Here is a 19,288-nt window from a genome sequence, read left to right as displayed (position 1 = left end):
CTTGGAAGAATATAAGCCTGAATCTCTTTTATTTTTATTTTTATTTGGGTTCCTCCTCCAGCCTTGAAGTTCTGTTTCCCCATTTCTGTACCAAAACATCCTCTGCCCTGCGGGATTTTTTTTCCCTTTACTCGTCCGCCAGCCCAACCCTGTTTAAAATCCCTCCCGTTTTGCTCTCCTGGAGACATCGGTTAAGTGCAAGTGAGTCTTTCCCAACTCGCTCTTAATTGATCCGAAGAGCAAAAAAAAAACAACAACAACCCCTTGGACCACTAAATTAAATTTCTCCGGTGCTTTCTCTGCCACCATTCCTATAAGCTCTTTTTTTTTTCCTGTCTCTTTCTCTCTCTGCAGGGCCTTTTATCGATTTAACACGTCGAAGAAATGGCACGCAAAAAAACCCTTTCCTGAAACATGGGGAACGAGGTTCCTGGATGTCTCCCAACTCCCCTGGAGTTTTAAAATAAAATATCACCTGGCCTGGCTGCAAAATTTCCCAAGCGTCTATGCCACAGAGTCTTCCCACAGGCCTTTCGTGATGGTATTTCGGTGGCATTTCTCGGAACACGTCCCCGGCTATTGTCAAAACACGGCCTTATCGTGTCACATCACTTTGTAACTCCTAGACAACCGTTTTTGACGTCACCCCCCTGGATATAATCAGCTCGGCCTTTCCGCTGCCCAGAGGAACACACACACACACACACATACACAAAATTCAGCAGCGCAAAGGACACCGATGTTTTGGGCGTGCGATCTTGTGGGTAAAAATGCAGCATAAGCTAGACTTTATTTTTTTATTTTTATTTTTCCCCTTGGAGGCAGAGGTGGTATTCATCCGGTTCGGACTGGTTCTGGAGAACTGGTAGTGGAAATTGTGAGTCGCTCGGAGAACCGGTCAATGCCACCTCTGACTGGCCCCGCCAACCCCATCTTTGCTCTGCCTCCCATTGAGTCCCAGTTGATCAGCTGGGTCTCCTTGGGTTGCCCTGCCCAGGAGAACGGAGCTGGAAAGCAGGTTAGCGGGGTGGGGAGGGAATGGGAGATTTTGCAGTATATCCTTCCCCTGCCACGTCCAACCAAGCCACGCCCACAGAACCGGAGTAAAAAAAATTTGAATTCCACCACTGCCCGGAGGGTTAAAAATCTAGAATATATCTTCAGTTTAGGAGAAGGGAGTGATCCGTCTCATAGTATTCGGCAAGGCTCCAAGCTGAATTCGTTTAACAACCAAAGTGACAACGGTGATGAAAAAAAAAGGTGACTTATGACCAGTTCTCACACTTCCACGGGGTCCCTGCAACGGCACGACGGCAGTCCGGAGGCCTGAAAAACTCTCGCATTTATGACAGTTGCACACCTGATCGCAACATGTGATCTACCCAGCCCTTTTCCAACGAGTAAAGTCAAGGTGGGATGGAACTGAGGTTGCAGATGGTGACCGTGGGGTGTCTCGCTTAATGACTGCACAAAAAAAGGTCGTAAAATCAGGAGCCTCGCTGAATGGCCGTACTGCTTAACAACGCATTTTCTGGTCCCGATTGTTGTCGGAAATGTAAGACTCTCTAGTTCCCCGGATGCCAAACAGAACAAGAGTCCATACCACGAAGAGAGTTTATTCTAGTTGCAGGACCCACTGTGTGATTCTTCAGTCAAATACAAATAAATACAGGTTTGTGTTCAAAGTTGAGATAAATGCCACTTTTTCAATAATGGTGAATATCTATAGCTCAGGTGTGGGATAAGGGTGAAGTCCTGAAGGTGCATTTTTCGGGGGGCAACTGGGCTTCCTTGGTTTTTCTTTGAAGATTTTCACTTCTCATCCAACAAGCTTCTTCCAATCTGACTGGATGGTGGGGAATACAAGGATTTATACTCCTTGCAGACAACTTGGTCATTTGCATCCTTTCAGGGGGCTGTTGAGGCCACTTGGAGGTTTCTCTGTGTCCTCAGAGTCACCTGAGTGGTTTCTCTTCTCATCCAATCTTCAGCTCGGACAGGATAGCGTGGAAGGGAAGGAGTTATACTCCTTGCAGACAACTTGGTCATTTGCATCCTTTCAGGGGGCTGTTGAGGCCACTTGGAGGTTTTATCTGTGTCCTCAGGGTCACCTGAGTGGTGCATATGGCTGTGGAGCCTTCTTGGCTGCTCTTTTGAAGACAGCAAAGCCCACATTTTGGGGCAGAGAGGATCTCTGGTTTGAAAGAGAGGCTCAAAGTGGCCACCTAAGTCCAAATTGAACAGCCCTCCGTCAACAGATACACCATTATCTATCTCCCGTCTACTACGCAGCTCCTTTCAGCAGTTCCAAGGAGGCTCCACACCCATTTGCATCACTCAGGTGACCCTGAGGACACAGATAAACTTCCAAGTGGCCTCCACGACCCTCTAAAAGGATGCAAATGACCAGCTGTCTGCAAGGAGTATCAATCCTTCCCTTCCCCCATCGTCCAGTCAGAGCTGAAGAAGCTTCTTGGACGAGAAGCGAAACGTCTTCAAAGGAAAACCAGAAAATCCAGGTACCTCTTGAACAAAAGCACCTTTGGGACTCCAAGTTGCCTTAACAACTCTAAAAGGATGCAAATGACCAGCTGTCTGCAAGGAGTATCAATCCTTCCATTCCCCCATCGTCCAGCCAGAGCTGAAGAAGCTTCGTGGACGAGAAGCGAAACGTCTTCAAAAGAAAAACCAGAAAGTCTAGGTGAACAAAAAGCACCTTTGGGATAACCAGGACCCGGAGGACTGAGAATCTTCCATATAGTAGACAAGGAGGGTGAAGGTTCCTTCTCCAATATTGTGGGGTTGGTTTCCAAACATTTCGTTTACCAGGCAAGGTAACCATCTTCAGCAGAATTTCGGCTGGAGATGCTACGCAGCCTGACGAACGAAATGTTCGCCAAGCCAACCCACCAGAAGGAACCTTCACCCTCCAATGCCCCCCTTTTTTTTTCTCAATTGGCAGTGAAATAAATAAAGCCGGCGTAGCAGGTTTCTTCGTACGGCCGTGTTTTTTTTCGCCGCCCGTGCCCTGGGAAGATCTTGAGTGGCGGATGAAACTGCCCGGGAGATACATCCCTATTTCTCTCTTTGCCCCAGCGCACGCTTTAATTAAAAAAACATAAACGGCTTATCAAAAGCTAATTAATAAGAAGCAACGTGTTTGGCAAGTGGAGCTCGGAAAGCGCCGCACCGTAAACAGGCGTTTATAACCCCGGAACGGAGGGCAAGTGGGAGCCACAGATGGTGGGAATTTAATGGGACGTGGAGAAGGAATGGCTCTGGAAGAAACGGCAGGCGACGAAAAAAAAAGGGAGAAAGAGAGGATTGAGCCACGGCTGATTAGGAGTGGAGATCACACTTCGGTCCAAAGGGGGGGAAAAAACCATGTTTTTTGGGGGCGGGTCAGGAGGAGGGATCCAGTATGAAATAGCAGAATAAGAGGTGGATCTTTGCAGGTTTTGTGTGGTTTTTTTCCCTCCCTATTACGCTCGCTGCCGCTGTGCAGCAAAGTTGGAAAAAAATAGCATGGGACGGGACTTGCATCGGATGCGAATGATGTGAATGTCTTCTCCAGCTGCTTGTGGAGAAGTCAGACGAAGGCAGCTGAAGGATGACAGGCAGGGTGAGATTTTTTTGGGGGACACTAAGAGGGAGCCCCCCAAAGTGGCCTAAAATAGAAACGTTGATTTGATCCTTGGGTTTGAACGGCAGTGAGGAAGAGGAGGAGGGTGGTGGTGGAAGAGCGTGGTATTCTTGGTACTGTCTGAACTTAGGTTGTTTTCTTTCAGACATTTAATCACCCAACAAGGTAACATCCTCAGTGCTAGAAAGGATGGGGGGATGATGAGGAGGAGGAGGAGTGGTGGTGTGGACCCCTTGTTGTTCTCTGAACTTGGTGGTTTTCTTGCAGAGTTTCATCGTCCAACTAGGTAACATCAGTGCTAGAAGGGAGGGGGATTTGCGGGGGGGAGGGAGGGAGGGAGGAGGAGGAAGAGGAGGGAGGAGGAGGAGGAGGAGGAGGAGGAGGAGGAGGAGGAGGAGGAGGAGGAGGAGGAGGAGGAGGAATTATTGAACGATGACTGTGGGATCTTTGGTGCTTTCTAAGCTTGGTGGTTTTCCTGCAGGCATTTCATCACCCAACTAGGTAACATCAGTGCTAGAAGGGAGGGGGATTTGCGGGGGAGGGAGGAGGAGGAGGAGGAGGAGGAGGAGGAGGAGGAGGAGGAGGAGGAGGAGGAGGAGGAGGAGGAGGAGGAAGGAGGAGGAGGAGGAGGAGAATTATTGAACGATGACTGTGGGATCTTTGGTGCTTTCTAAGCTTGGTGGTTTTCTTGCAGGCATTTCATCACCCAACTAGGTAACATCATCAGTGCTAGAAGGAAGAGCAGTTTTGGCAGAGAGGAGAGGTAAGAGAACGGTTTTGGCAGAGAGGAGGAGGTCTGGCCATTTTGGATCCGTGAATCAGCCTGCCCAGATCACCCCACACTCCAAGGGGGCGCAGAGGGGAAAGATACGAAGAGAAAGCAGATCAACAACAATGCATATTTTACGCCAGGGCTGCCTTTGCAAGGATGGACGGCAGGGACGTAGGTGAGGCTGGCACAGAGCTACCAACTTCCAGCCGGCCGGGGGAGGAGGATCCGAGCCAGCTGAAAGCAAAGGTGAGTCTTGTTTTGCGTCTTGTTTTAATCCACCCGAAGCTGACAAAAATAAGCGGGAGGATTAAACCCAGCTGACAGATTTCAGCCAGGCGTAAAACAGCCAACCTTCCCCAGGGCTGGCGAGAAACTGACAGCTGATCAATAAGAAAATTACGGAGCTTTCAAATTCTGCTTTTGGTCTCGGGACCCACCTTCCAGGCGCCGCATTTCTGAAAGCCCGTGAAGGTTAAGTATTTTGGGGGGTCCGCGGGAACGCCTCCTCCGCCTTCCCGGGGTTTACAACAAGCAGGAAATTAAAATTGATTTTAAATTAATTAAAAGCACCTGGAAACAAAATGGGAGCAAAACTCTTCCCTGGACAGAACCTCGGAGGGAGTGAGGGAGAAGACAGGCAGGAAAACTTATTTCTTGTAGATCTCAAAGGCCCCTTTTAACCAGGTAGTCAAAGATTACAGATTAATAGAGTCGGAAGGGACCTTGTAGGTCATTTAGTCCAACCCCTCCAACCCAAGCAAACTCTACACCGTTTTTGACCGAAGGCAACCCAGTCTCTTCTTGAACTCAAGAGTAACACACACACACGAAATTGCGACTTACAACCGCAACCGAGCCCGAAAATTTCCATCGCTTAAGTGAGACCTTGGCTAAGTGAGTTTTGCCCCCGCCTTAAGACCTCTCTCGCCCCCAGTTATTAAGTGAATCACTGCCAGTGTTAAGGTTGTTCAACAAACCTGGTGATTTCGCTCATCAGAAAGCCGCCAAAGGTGACACACACACACACACACACCCGGGGACACTGCAACTGTCATAAATACCAATCAAGTGTCCTGAATTTTGAACAAGTGATAACGGAAGTGCTGCAACGGCCGTTAAGTGTGAAAAATGGTCCAAAGTCCCTTTTTTTTTCTGTGGACTTGTAACTTCGGTCACTAAACAAACTGTTGTAACTCAAGGGGTAGCTGTAATATGTGGGGGGTTTTTTGGGGGTGGAGGCAGTATTTCTTAAACAAACTTAAGTGGAGTGGAGTGGATTGTATTCCGTCCACACTTCTCAACTGCTTCTATGTTGTGGTTCGCCGGCAGCAGGTGTGGATGGCTGAGGTCTCGGAGAGCGAGGACTTAGATGAGGGGCCTGCGTGTGATGCAGGGATGGGGTCAGAACCATCAGGGAGTGGAAGGCTGCCTTTGGAGATTGTGGAGGCTGCCAGCAATGAGGAAGAGGTTCCCGAGGAGCCTGTGCCCAGGGCTGCTTGAAGGACAAGAGCAGCTACAGCAGCACAGGCGACTTCGGAGTAAGGCTGCAAGGTAATGGCCCCTCCCTTAAGAGATAAAAGCCAGCTGAGAAACCGGAGTTCTTTGCAGGAAGCAAAGAAGTTTTTGCGCTCAAACCTTGTGGACGTTCAGAGTATCTTGGCTGGGGTTTGGAGACTCTTTTGTGTTTGAAATATTTCTTGGCCATTTTATCTAGTGTTCTTGGCAGCCTTGCACCACCTTGGCCAGGCTCGTTCTTATCAAAGACAATTAGTTTGAAACCGCCTTTTAACCGGGAAGGAACGGGAATTCGTAAAGAATCGTGAAAAGGTTTTGCTGTTACCTCTGCTTCGTGTTGGTTTCCTGGGAACAAGGTTTGGGTCAGAACATTCTAGGAGAAACTTAATACAGCCCGTGGCTCAATGGGTAGTCCTTAGCTTACAAACGGCTGCTTAGTGACCGTTCAAATTTAGGACGGAGTAGAATTCCACTTATTTTCAAATTTCTAGGTTCCCTGGGAGAATTGTTGCCAATCGTGTCGATAATCCTTTGGCTGACGGACTACACGAGAAAAGTTAAAATTCCAAATCGGTTTGTTTTTAAACACATCTCGCCATCAGCAGGGGTGAGGCTGCTGGGGGTTCACAGGGGTTCGGGAGAGCCCCACCCCCCAAAATTCCACTCCTGTCTGGCTCCACCCACGCTGCCCCTCCCCTCCCAGGAATCCCCACATGGCCCATTTTGGAGGCACAGGCCTCCCGGAAGTTCGGGAAGGCCGGAAACGGGCCGGTTTCTGGCTTCCAGAGAGCCTCCGGAGTCCGGGGAGGCCGTTTTAATCCTCCCGGAAGCTCAAGGAAAGCCTCAGGAGCCCAGCAGGAGGCCGACTAGGCCACGCCCACCCAGCCACCAGGCAGGGAACTGGTTGCTAACAACGAGCCCACCCTTGGCAATAAGCAATGTATGACCCTGATGGAACATCCAAATTTTGGAACAATCGCCGTCCGCGTAAATCTCGCGAGGGTTGGAAAAAGGAGTTTGGAGAAGGGCTTTGGGCTGTAATAAAAACAAGGACCCTGAGGTAGGAAAACTCCAGGTACAAAAGGATGCTCACCGTTGATTCTGGCATAGACCGCCACTGTCCCGTTCTGCAGGCCGGCGAAGAGGTAATCCGCGTTGTGCTTCAGGCAGAGGACGGGGTGGGCTCCAGGAGTCTGGCTGGTCAGCAAACACTGGGCCCCTGTGTCCAGGCTGCTGTAGGCCAAGATGCTGCAGGGGGGGACAAAGCGACACTCCCCTCAAAAACCCATCACGAACCAGAGGGCCATTTACTAGCATTGAAAGTGCACCCCCCAGTGGCTGACAAGGGAACTGCTGGAGCAGCTTCATCCCTTTTCTCTTGAATAAGGAGTAGGCAACCCACGACTCTGGAGCCGCATGTGGCTCTTTCACCCCTCTGCTGTGGCTCCGTCGTTCAAAATAGGCAGCACAACTGTGTGATACCTGCCAGTGGGTGATTTATTGAGCTTTTCAACCATGGACAAATCCAAGAAAAGAAAAGTTTTCTAAGAAAACAGAACAGTTTAATGATACATGAGCAGATTCATTTGCTTTTACTGCCGACGAGACTGGTTTACCCGTACGATTAATATGTGGTGAGAGATTGAATACATGAAGTGTTATCTTCCTTTTAGATGTCCAAAAGGGTTTTGTGGCTCCCGGTGTTTTCTTTTCTGTGGGAAACGGGTCCAAATGGCTCTTTGAGTGTTTAAAGACATTAATGTCTTGAATTAAGACCATTTGGGACCGCTCCACTGAACATGTGCAGAGTGCTTTCCCCCGCCCCCATTCCAATGGGGCTGGGTGGAGGGAGAGGAGGATTCAAAATCCGTAGATAGCCAATCAAAGATCAGCAGCACGAGTCAAACTGCTGGTGACCGTCTACCGCTGCCCCATAGAGAGTATTTTAACTGACTGCACACCTGTGCATGGTTTGCCACTTGCACTGGGGCAGATAGGAAAGCACTCCAGAGGGTTAACGGCATCGCCCAGAGGATCATGGGTTGCCCTCTCTCCTCTTTGGAAGAGCTTTATATAGCTCAAAATATTCTCAAAGATCCATCTCATCCTGGGCACCCATTTTTTTTTTAACTATTACCATCTGGCAGACGGTACAGGATAATAATAAAAACAAGGACAAATAGGCTGGAAAACAGCTTCTATCCCAGGGCAGGAGCTCTGTCGAATTCTACTGTATAGTGCAGGGGTATCAAACTCAAGGCCCAGGGGCCAGAGGTGCCCCAACACAAGTGGCGTTGAGCTGGCCACGCTCAGCCCAGCCCCCCCCGAGGTCAAACACAACCCTGATGAGGCCCTCAATGAAATTGAGTTTGACACCCCTGGTATAGTGCAATATAGTGCAATATCAGGTTTTTTTTTAAATTCAATTGTATAGAATGTGACAAAGGGACGCGGTGGCTCAGCGGCAAAGACGCTGAGCTTGTCGATCAGAAAAAGGTCGGCAGTTCGGCGGTTTGAATCCCTAGCGCCGCAGAACAGAGTGAGCTCCCATTCCTTGTCCCAACCTAGCCGTTCGAAAGCATGTAAGAAAAATGCAAGTAGAAAAATAGGGACCCCTTTGGTAGGAAGGGAACAGTGACGTTCCGTGCGCCTTTGGCGTTTAGTCCTGTCGGCCACATGACCATGGAGACATCTTTGGACAGCGCTGGCTCTTCGGCTTTGTAACAGAGATGAGCACTGCCCCCCTAGAGCCAGGAACAACTAGCACGTATGTGTGAGGGGAACCTGAGGAGAGCAAGGACTCAGATGAGGGGTCAGGACCATTAGGGAGTGGACTGCCGCCTTCAGAGATTGTTGGGGGCTGGCAGCAGCGATGAGGAGGTTCCCGAGGAGCTTGTGCCAAGTGCGTGTGCGCACAGGGTTGCTCGCAGGAAAGAGCAGCTGCAGCAGCACGGGTGACTCAGGAGTAAGGCTGCAAGGTAATGGCCCCTCCTTCAAGAAGATAAAAGGCAGCTGTGCAGCGAACGTTCTTTGCAGGAAGCAAAGACGTTTTGAAACTCAGCCTCGTGGACATTACAGTTGGTATTTGAAGACTCTTGTGTTGTAAACTATTTCTTATCTGTTGTTTATTGGCAAGTCTCACACAGTTTGGCAAGGCTTGTGCTTATCACAGCTAATTATTTTGCAGAAGCATTACAAGGTTTTTGTTCCTTTTGGATTGTGTTTGATTTGTCGGAAAAGGGTGTGGGGTCAGAACAGGCATTCGACTGACCAGCCCAAAGAAGGGTTAAACAGACAATGGCGCGATAGGGTGACCTGCACAGACTTCCCAACTCTCCAAGCCCCTCCCCCCAATTATTTCCAGGACCCCGATCTCTTTCTCACCTGCCATCTTGCAGGCCGAGGCAGAGGGCAGGCTGAGATGGAAAGGACTGGTCAGCCGTGGTTGGAGACTCTTCCACTCGTTCCTCTTCGGCCCTTTCGGGGATGTACTCCAAGCAGAGGACCTGCGAGGCCACGGGGAAGGATCTGACCGTACGAGGCACCGACCGGTTCAGGGAAAATATCTCCACCTGGCCCCCGGCACCCTCCTGACCTCCTCCGACCTAGAAGAACCAAAAAGAGGGGGGGGGTCGTCTTTTACACTGGACTAAAATTTCATCACCTGGTTGACCAGGGCGGTTGAGTGAATCGTAAGGTCGTGAAGTGAATCCCAAGGCCGTTAGGTCAATCACAAGATCATGATGCGAATCACCAGTTTGTTAAGTGAATCACAAGTTTGTTAAGTGGATCGCTAGATTGCTAAGTGAATCACAAGGCTGTTATGTCAATCATAATATCATTAAGTGAATCACAAGGTTGTTAAGTGAATCACAAGGTTGTTAAGTGAATCATAAGGCTGTTATGTCAATCATAAGATCATGATGCGAATCACAAGTTTGTTAAGTGAATCACTAGATTGTTAAGTGAATCACTAGATTGTTAAGTGAATCACAAGGCTGTTATGTCAATCATAAGATCATGATGCGAATCACAAGTTTGTTAAGTGAATCACAAGTTTGTTAAGTGAATCACAAGTGAATCACTAGTTTTTAAGTGAATCACAAGGCTGTTATGTCAATCATAAGATCATTAAGTGAATCACAAGGTTGTTAAGTGAATCACAAGTTTGTTAAGTGAATCACTAGATTGTTAAGTGAATCACTAGATTGTTAAGTGAATCACAAGGCTGTTATGTCAATCATAAGATCATTAAGTGAATCACAAGGTTGTTAAGTGAATCACAAGGTTGTTTCTAGAGCCTCAACCTCTTTTTTTATAGTTTGGTGACCAAAACTGGATGCAGAATTCCAGGTGTGGCTCTTACTAAGGCTTTATAGAGTGGTATTAGTGCCTCCCTTGATCTTGATTGTAACAGAGGCTGTTTTGGCATAAACTCACCCAAAGATACCCCTGTGGCAGAGAAGTGCTGATGGCCGAGAACCCCAACAAGGAAGACTGGACTGGGCTGTGCACGGCCGCCCCGAGCTGAAAGCAGGAATCCATCCAGAAGGGGAGAGAGAGAAAAAAAAGAGAGAAACCGACTGGAGAGTTATTTTACAACTCTTTGAAACAGACTTTACGGCGAAGGGACGGTAAAAAAAAAAGCGCCGTTTTCTAAAATGATATCTTCACTATCGGTCTCCGAAAACAAAAGGAGAGGAATTGTTAAGAACAGCTAAAAATACATCTGGGAAACAACAGAATCAATCAATGGAAACACTCAATTAAGGCAGAACCACCAGAGAAGGGGTTGAAGGGAGGAGCAGGAACAAGAGGGCTAAAATTAGTCTCGGGTAAACCAAATGGGCCCCGACTGCAGATGTTCCCAAAGAAAGGGAATGGGAGGGCATAAAAGTCTGGGTTGTTGTTTTTTTTAAGGTAATTATGTGCCTCCTTTTTTCTTTTTTCCAGCTGAAACTATTTTTCTTCCACCTCACCAGAAGACAGAAGTGGAAAGAAAAAGGAATCCATTAGCAAGGCTGGGTGAGATCTTGCACTCTAGAATTGAAAATGTCCCTCCCTTCTTTCCTTCCTTCTTCCTCCTCTCCATCTTTCTCCTTCCTTTCTTTCCTACTTTCCCCTTCCTTCCTTCCTTCCCCTCAATCTTCCTTCCTTCTTACTTTTTACGTTCTTCTTCCTTCATTCCCTTCCATTTTCTTCACTCCTTCTACTTTCCTTCTTTCCCTCCCTCTCCCCCCTCCATCTTTCTGCTTCCTTCCTTTTCCTACTTTCCCCTTCCTTTCATCCTTCCTCCCTCCCCCCCCCCCTTGATCTTCCTTCCTTTTCCAGGTCATAAGTAGCTTGGGGTGGTGTGTGTGTCCTGTAACTTCAGCTAAGTGACCAGTCAAAAGTTGAGGGCTATCTGTAACGGCATAGAAGTTGCAAGTCCTTGAAAAGATGGTCAGAAGTTGGCCATCTTGGGTGGGGCCAACTTGGGGTCTCCTTACCTGCAGGTCGAGGGCTCTGGAGGAGAAGGCAGGGATGTGACAGACCAAAATGGGACACCAGAAAGCGGCTTTGCTCTTCTTGTCTTCTTCAGGGCAGACCCATCCAGGCTGGTTTTCTTCCCCTGCAGGGGGGAGAGAGAAGAGCTGAAAAATCCCCTCTCCAAGGGTGGAGTCCAAATGTATCCTATGACCTTGGCCAACAGTCAACTTTTAATCAGCAGTCAACCTTAGTCAACAGTCAACTTTGGCCAACAATCAACCTTGGTCAACAGTTAACTTTGATCAATTGTCAACCTGGATCAACAGACCAGCAGTCAATCTTGGCCAACAGTCAACTTTGACCAACATCAACCTTGGGTAACTGTCAACCTTGGTTAACAGTCAACCTTGGTCAATAGTCAATCTTGACCAGTAGTCAATCTTGGCCAACAGTCAACTTTGACCAACAGTCAACCTTGGCCAACAGTCAACCTTGGCCAAGTCAACCTTGGCCAACAGTCAGCCTTGGCCAACAGTTAACCTTCATCAACAGTCAACTTTGATCAATTATCAACCTTGGCCAACTGCCTATCTGTGAAGCAAAGCAGAATGAGAATGCCGTTCACAGAAGCCTGGAAAAGCCATCTGGGTTGTACTGGCCATGGATAAAAATGATAAATTTTCTGACTGCCCCCTCCTCAAATGCACAGAAGGGACCGCAGACAGTCCAGCACCCCAGAGCCACAGCTTGCCGACTTTAGAAACACCCCATAATGTAGATTTCCCCTTGCAAAGGAAGTGAATGATTTTATCGATGGGGGTTTCTAGGATTCCTTCAATGAAGGTTGACACGTGATCTTTAGAAGTACAGACACACTCAATAACTAAAAAGAAGATGGAGAAGGGAAGGAACTGATACACCAGCCCTGTTCCGTCATCTCCTGCAGCTAAAAAAGTGTGTAAAGTTTTATTTATTATTTTTATTTATCAATCAGACTGATATGACTGACCGTCTCTGCAATTTTTCATCCATTTCTGAAAAGTCTCTCTCTTGTAAAAAGGCAGTATTTTTATACGATCTGGATATAGTAGGATGAAGGACTGAACCAGTGTTAGATTTAGCAGCATACTGGGTTGTTTTTTTTTCTTTCTAAATTATCATTCCCCACTGCCACCACTTAATTTTCATTTTAATGCAGTGTTTCTTAGCTTGGCAACATTTAAGTTGCAGGAGCTTCAATTTTCAGAACTCTTAAAAGTTGCTGAGATTGGGGATGGTGAAAAACCAAAGCTTTAATGTATGTAGCTCCTTATCGTATTATCATTAATGTATTATTCTTTTATTTGCTACACTTCATTAATAAACATTTAAGCAGGCTGCATCGCTCTTCCCTTGTTTATTTGCCACGCTTCATTAGTAAAATTTAAAACGGATGAAGCCATTTCAGCCTCTCTTCACTTAAAGTTATCTCATTAGGGCGGACAGGCAGGAAGGCATAACAGTATCCAGAGAGACCCCTAAAAGTCACAAACTTTTATCGATTTCCTTATGGAATATTCGGGGTGAGGTGGAAGTCCCATCACCCATGGAGAGATAAGCAATTAATTTCTCCTCTCCACCACGTGCCTTGGGAGTGGCAGCTCAGCACTTTAATTACAGAAAATATTAAAACATAAGCCATAAAAAAAAACAGCTTATACTGAATATTTTAGCAGGGGGGCTCCTGATTAATCATGTTAACAGCTTTTTCCAAAGCTTCTGCAGGGACAGTCCTCGACTTGCGGCCACAGTTGGGACCAGGATTTCCGTCGTTAAGCAGTGTGGCTGTTGAGCCAGTTGCAACCGATTTTATTAATACTTTTGCCCTGGTTGTTAAACAAATCATTGCCATTCATTCATTCATTCATTCTCCACTCATCACTGGAGGTTTTTTAGAAGAAAGTAGGCAGCCGTTTCTCTGAAATAGAATAGGTTCCCCTGCTTGAGCAGGGGGCTGGACTAGAAGACCTCTAAGGTCCCTTCCAACTATTCTATTCTATTCTATTCTATTCTATTCTATTCTATTCTATTCTAGTCTCCATTCCATTCCATTCTATACTTATTTCTTTTCTATTCTTATTTCAATTCTATTTTTATTTATATTCTATTCTATTCTTATTTCTATTCGATTCTTATTTTGATTCTATTCTATTCTTATTTCGATTCTATTCTTATTTTGATTCTAGTCTTATTTCAATTCTTATTTCTATTCGATTCTTATTTCGATTCTATTCTGTTCTGTTCTGTTCTATTCTATTCTAGTCTCCATTCCATTCCATTCTATACTTATTTCTATTCTATACTTATTTCTAGTCTAGTCTAGACTTATTTCTATTCTATTCTTATTTCAATTCTATTTTTATTTCTATTCTATTCTATTCTTATTTCTAGTCTATTCTTATTTCGATTCTAGTCTTATTTCAATTCTTATTTCTATTCTATTCTGTTCTGTTCTGTTCTATTCTATTCTAGTCTCCATTCCATTCCATTCTATACTTATTTCTATTCTATACTTATTTCAATTCTATTCTTATTTCTAGTCTATTCTTATTTCAATTCTATTCTATTCTTATTTCTATTCTATTCTTATTTCAGTTCTTATTTCTATTCTTTTCTTATTTCAGTTCTATTCTATTCTTATTTCTATTCTATTCTTATTTCAATTCTATTCTATTCTTATTTCAATTCTATTCTTATTTCTAGTCTATTCTTATTTCAATTCAATTCTATTCTTATTTCAGTTCTTATTTCTATTCTATTCTTATTTCTATTCTTATTTCTATTCTATTCTGTTCTATTCATTCATTCAATTTTATACTGTCCATCTCACCAAAGGCAACACTAGGCAGCTTAAAAACATAGTTTGATTCAGTTGTCAAAGTGAATCAGGCAGTTGTTAAAACAATTCCAAGCGTCCTGTCGCTGCTTGTCAGAAGCTGCCATTTCTGATACTGCAACTATCGTAAGTCCATGTCAGTGGCCCAAGCACCTGAATTTTGATCACATGACCATTGGGGGGTGCTGCAGGGTTGTAAGTGCGAGGACTGTCATCAGTCACTTTATGAAAATCCCTCGCCCTTTTATCACGGGAGTCCCGGTGACCGGCTCAGATTGGGTCCTGCCCCGAGTCACTTTTTTTCCCCCCAAGGCAACTGTAACTCTGCCACTAAACGAACGGTTATAAGTCGAGGACTAACCGCACACCGTTATGAAGAAGCAACGGATCAAGGAACAAGGAGGCGAAGGCGTTTTTACTCACGGAGGGCAATCTTGGCCAAGTGCAAATGATTCACCCAGGAAATTTTGCTGAGTGGGTTTGGTGTGATGAACACCACCATGACGCTGACGGGACGACCAGACCTGTCAATATAAATAAGTAAATAAATACATAAACATATAATATAAAATAAATAAATAAATCCCAGGAGATAAAGAGGCCATCAATATAAAGAGGACATCTATATCAAAATTGAACAGCCCTCTCTCAACCGAGGTAGAAGATACGGCATCCTCTATCTCCAGTCTACAACACCGTCCTTTCAACCGTTCCAAGAAGGCTCCACACCCTGTCATGCCCCTGTCGGAGTCTAAATCCCACGAGGAAGATGAACAGCTGACAGGGAGTGGGAGTGTGGCTCCGTTGGCTGTGGAGAAACTGGGGAAGGGCAAAGTCCGGCTGGGCAGAGCTGGGAAGAGGTAGAACAAGGGAGAGGGAGTTCAGAGGTAGACCTAGGCCCACCCCCTCTTCATTCTAGGGCACGCAGGGAGGAACAGAGAAGAGAGCAACGTGGGTTGTGTGGCTTACGGGGGAGGAAAGGGCCCTGATTCCCTTCATTAGCCACACCTGGGAAGAAGAGTTTAAGAGACATGTGGCAGCTGCTGGGAGCAAACATGAGTTTACCTTGTATTGACTTTGCTTATGTATGTTTCTGGCATCTTACCAACCACGTTGAGTTATTGCCGTGCCTTCACATCTGGAATTCCTTCTCCTGCCCTGCCGGACCAATTACCTCATTTTGCCTTGACTGGACTTATAGTTACAGGTTTTTTTTACCACATTTTGGACTTGATTTTCTGTAGCCGAAGGCTGTTTCCTGGGGGAGTTTTTCTCCAGCCCAGAAGGTAACCAGGACACCGGGGGCAAAGTTGGCGCTAATAAAAGGACTCCTACTGATTATCTAACTGTGTTGCCTTTGTGCCACACACCGGGTTATCACATACCCATTTGCACCACTCAGGTGACCCTGAGGACACAGTTAAACCTCCAAGTGGCCTCAACGACCCTCTAAAAAGGATGCAGATGACCAGCTATCTGCAAAGAGTATAAATCCTTCCCTTCCCCGCCATCACCCAGTCAGAGCTGAAGAAGCTTCTTGGATGAGAAGCGAAACGTCTTCAAAGAAAAACAAAGAAAGTCCAGTTTCCTCTTAGAAAAAAAGCACTTTTGGGACATAAAGGTGAAAACATGAATACAGAAATCTAGGATGGCACAAGGATTCCTACGCCGGGCAGGGGGTTGGACTAGACAACCTCCAAGGTCCCTTGCAGCCCTCGGGTTCTAAATCTCATTTTGGTCAGACGCGTGCTTCCTCTTTTATTAATTAAAGGCAGATTCTTCCTTTTGGAACGGTTATCTAAACAGTCTAAACCTGGCGTTTGGGAATGCTGAGAAGAGATCATTTCAGGAGTAACGTTTTGATACCCCAAATCTCCTCTTTGAACTCCCTGTTGTTAATTTATACTAAATTCTGCATTATAGAATAGAATAACACAAGTTGGAAGAGACCTATGCCATTTCAGACAAATGATTATCCAATCTCCTCTTAAAACTTCCAGTGTTGGAGCATTCACAACTTCTGGAGCCAAGTTGTTCCACTGATTAATTTTTCTCACTGTCAGGAAATGTCTCCTTAGTTCTAAGTTGCTTCTCTCCTTGATTAATTTCCACCCGTTGCTTCTTGTCTTGCCTTCTCAGGTGCTTTAGAGAATAGCTTGACTCCCGCTTCTTTGGGGCAGCCCCTGAGATGTTGGAAGACTGCTATCATGTCTCCCCTAGTCCTTCTCTTCATCAAACTCGACAAAACCCAATTCCTGCAACCGTTCTTGATATGTTTTAGCCTCTATTTCCCTAATCATCTTAGTTTATCTTCTCTGCACTCTTTCCAGAGTCTCAACCTCTTTTTTTTTATATCGTGGTGACCAAAACTGGATCCATTATCCCAAATGAGGCCTTACCAAGGCATTATAAAGTGGTATGATTAACACTTCACGTGATCTTGATTCTATCCCTCTGTTTATGCAGCCTAGAACTGTGCTATGTTTAGAAGCCAGCAGTGACTCTTTACAGAAATACAAGGAGAACCAGACAAGGGTCACCTGTAAAACCAGAAGGTGAAAATAAAAGATGTACATGTACATGATAGCATTAGGGTCACAGGGAACCTCACACCATCTGTACTTGTACCTTTGGTTTAGTTTAGTTTACTTTATTGTCATTGCACCTCATGCAACGAAATCAAACACCATCTTCAGTGCACATTGAAAATAAAACACAAACACACATCCTTTACCCTCCACACATTGAACTGAAAACTCCCGACACCGCACCAATACTGCACTATATAGCAGAATTCAAAAGAGCTTCTGCCCTGGGATAGAAGCTGCTTTTCAGCCTATTTGTCCTTGTTTTTATTATTCTGTACCGTCTGCCAGATGGTAATAGTTCAAAAAAGAAAAAGGGTGCCCAGGATGAGATGGATCTTTGAGAATGTTTTGAACTTTCTTAAGGCAGCGGGAGCTATAAAGCTCTTCCAAAGAGGGGAGAGGGCAACCCATGATCTTGGTACAAGATTAGGCACAATCTAGCTCAAAAACAGTAACTGTGAGAGACACTTTGGAGTCCTAGCAGACGATCACTTAAATACGAGCCAGCCATGTGCAGCCGCCGCCAAATAAACTAATACAATCTTCAGTTGCATAAATAGAGGCATAGAATCAAAAATCACATGAAGTTATTAGTACCGCTTTATAAATCCTTAGTAAAGGAATACAGCATCCAATTTTGGCCAGCCCATTACAAAAAAGATGGTGAGACTTTGGAAAAAGTGCAAAGAAGACCAACTAAGAGGATTAAAGGCCTGGGGACAGAAACCTATGAAGAACGGTTGCAGGAGCTGGATATGGCCAGTCTAGAGAAAAGAAAGACCAGGGGAGACATGATAGCGGTCTTCCAATATTTGAGGGGTTGCCCCTAAGAAGAGGGGGTCAGCTTATTTTCCAAGGCACCTGAAGGCAGGACAAGAAACAATGGATGGAAACTAATCAAGGAGAGAAGCAAAATGGAATTGAGCTAACAGGGAGGACAATCAACCAGCAGAACAGAAGTTGCCTTCAGAAGTTGTGGTTGCTTCATCACTGGAGGTTTTTTAAGAAGAGACTGGACAACCACCTGTGTCAACACATAAAATATTTCTATGGACTTTTTAGAGTTGCCAAACAGAAAGAGAGGAGGGGAAGGGGTTTGAAAGAGCAGTGCGGCAGCTTGGGAATCGAAAGTGCATTCCATAAATGGTTTTTCAAAGATAGTAACTAGGCGACTGAAGTTTCTGCTGGGCAAAATTCTAACTGGAGAACACGATTGATGACTCTGGGCTATGGACGTGTCCCATTGGAGAATATGGATTACAATACACCCAGGGGGTGGGGTGGGGGGAAACCAGGGTCAAGGGTGACAATGAATGATGTGTCTCAGAGTCGACTACACCCAGGCAGTGCCGGACATGTTAACTCCCAATAAATCCTTTTGAAGTTTTGGAAGTTTGGCTCGAGACTCATGATTGAAATGGGGGTAACCGCCGGAATCCTGACAGCCTGTCTGAAATGGTATAGGGTGTCCTGCTTGAGCAGGGGGTTGGTCTAGAAGACCTCCAAGGTCCCTTCCACTTCTATTCTGATTGATTGAAGATACAGCTTGATGACAGTTGGATCACCCGCTCCTGGCTTTGGTGGAAATGAACCAGGCCTGGAGGGGTGGGCTGAAGCCAGAGTGACGGGTGGGTGGGCTTCGAACGTCGTGATGGGTTCTCTTGAGCCACTTTTAGGAAATAAACCACTCCACGTACTTGTCGGGCTTCCCAGGAAGTAAGAGGCGGAGGCGGCATTTGTTGGCCGAGTGGATCTCCTCTTCCTTCACCCTCATCATCCTCTGCAAAGCTAAGCACCAATCTTGGGCCACCGTCATGTTCAGGTTCTAGAAGCCAAGTGGACAGAGAAGATTAATTCATTGGGGGGTCTTCGTTTCAGGGGTACAACCCAGGGGAGAAGGAGTATCGTGAATCTGGATTGTGGACTTCGTTGATCACAAGTGTTGGGAGCAAATCCTCCCATTAGGATTGAAAGACACACCGGTCATTTGGACAGAAAGGCATCTCTAAGATTTCTCTCCATCACTCAAGAACAGGACAGGTCATCCTCAACTTACAACCGCCCCGTTTAGTGACCGTGCACAGTTACAATGGGTCTGAAAAAAAAGGGGGGGCTTATGGTACCTCCGACTGTTTTTCACACAACTGTTGTGTCAGAAGGTTTGGCAGCGTGACTACCCTTATGAGACAACCCAGGAGCAATACGCAACACACAGAGACTTAGACATTAACAGCGGTTTAACATACAACAGGTATATACACCTGGTATACACCTGGTAGCAAAATACCTTTACAAGCAAGCTTTTCTTCTTCTTAAGACATGGACTGAATACTGGCCACAAGGAAAGAAAACCATGCCCTCTAATGGCTGCCTTTTATATACACACCTCTTAAGGGGATTTTTTACTCTCCAGCCTTAAAGGGAAA

General features: G+C 45.9%; 1 protein-coding gene across 1 annotated transcript in view; it reads right to left on the bottom strand.

Annotated features, from left to right (window-relative positions):
* Positions 1 to 19,288, bottom strand: part of ARHGEF10L (Rho guanine nucleotide exchange factor 10 like) — a 68,762-nt gene that overhangs the window by 12,262 nt on the left and 37,212 nt on the right. The window contains 6 exon segments of the mRNA XM_087944794.1: positions 7,024 to 7,178; positions 9,315 to 9,535; positions 10,371 to 10,457; positions 11,420 to 11,541; positions 14,698 to 14,798; positions 18,560 to 18,687. Of these exon segments, the coding sequence (XP_087800920.1) occupies positions 7,024 to 7,178; positions 9,315 to 9,535; positions 10,371 to 10,457; positions 11,420 to 11,541; positions 14,698 to 14,798; positions 18,560 to 18,687 (814 nt within the window).

Source organism: Notechis scutatus, chromosome 16 (genome assembly GCF_049901735.1).
Source record: "Notechis scutatus isolate UNSWTSFEM ecotype Mainland chromosome 16, rNotScu1.2, whole genome shotgun sequence".
Classification (NCBI taxonomy): Eukaryota; Metazoa; Chordata; class Lepidosauria; order Squamata; family Elapidae; genus Notechis; species Notechis scutatus.
This window is presented reverse-complemented; position numbering and strand designations above follow the sequence as displayed.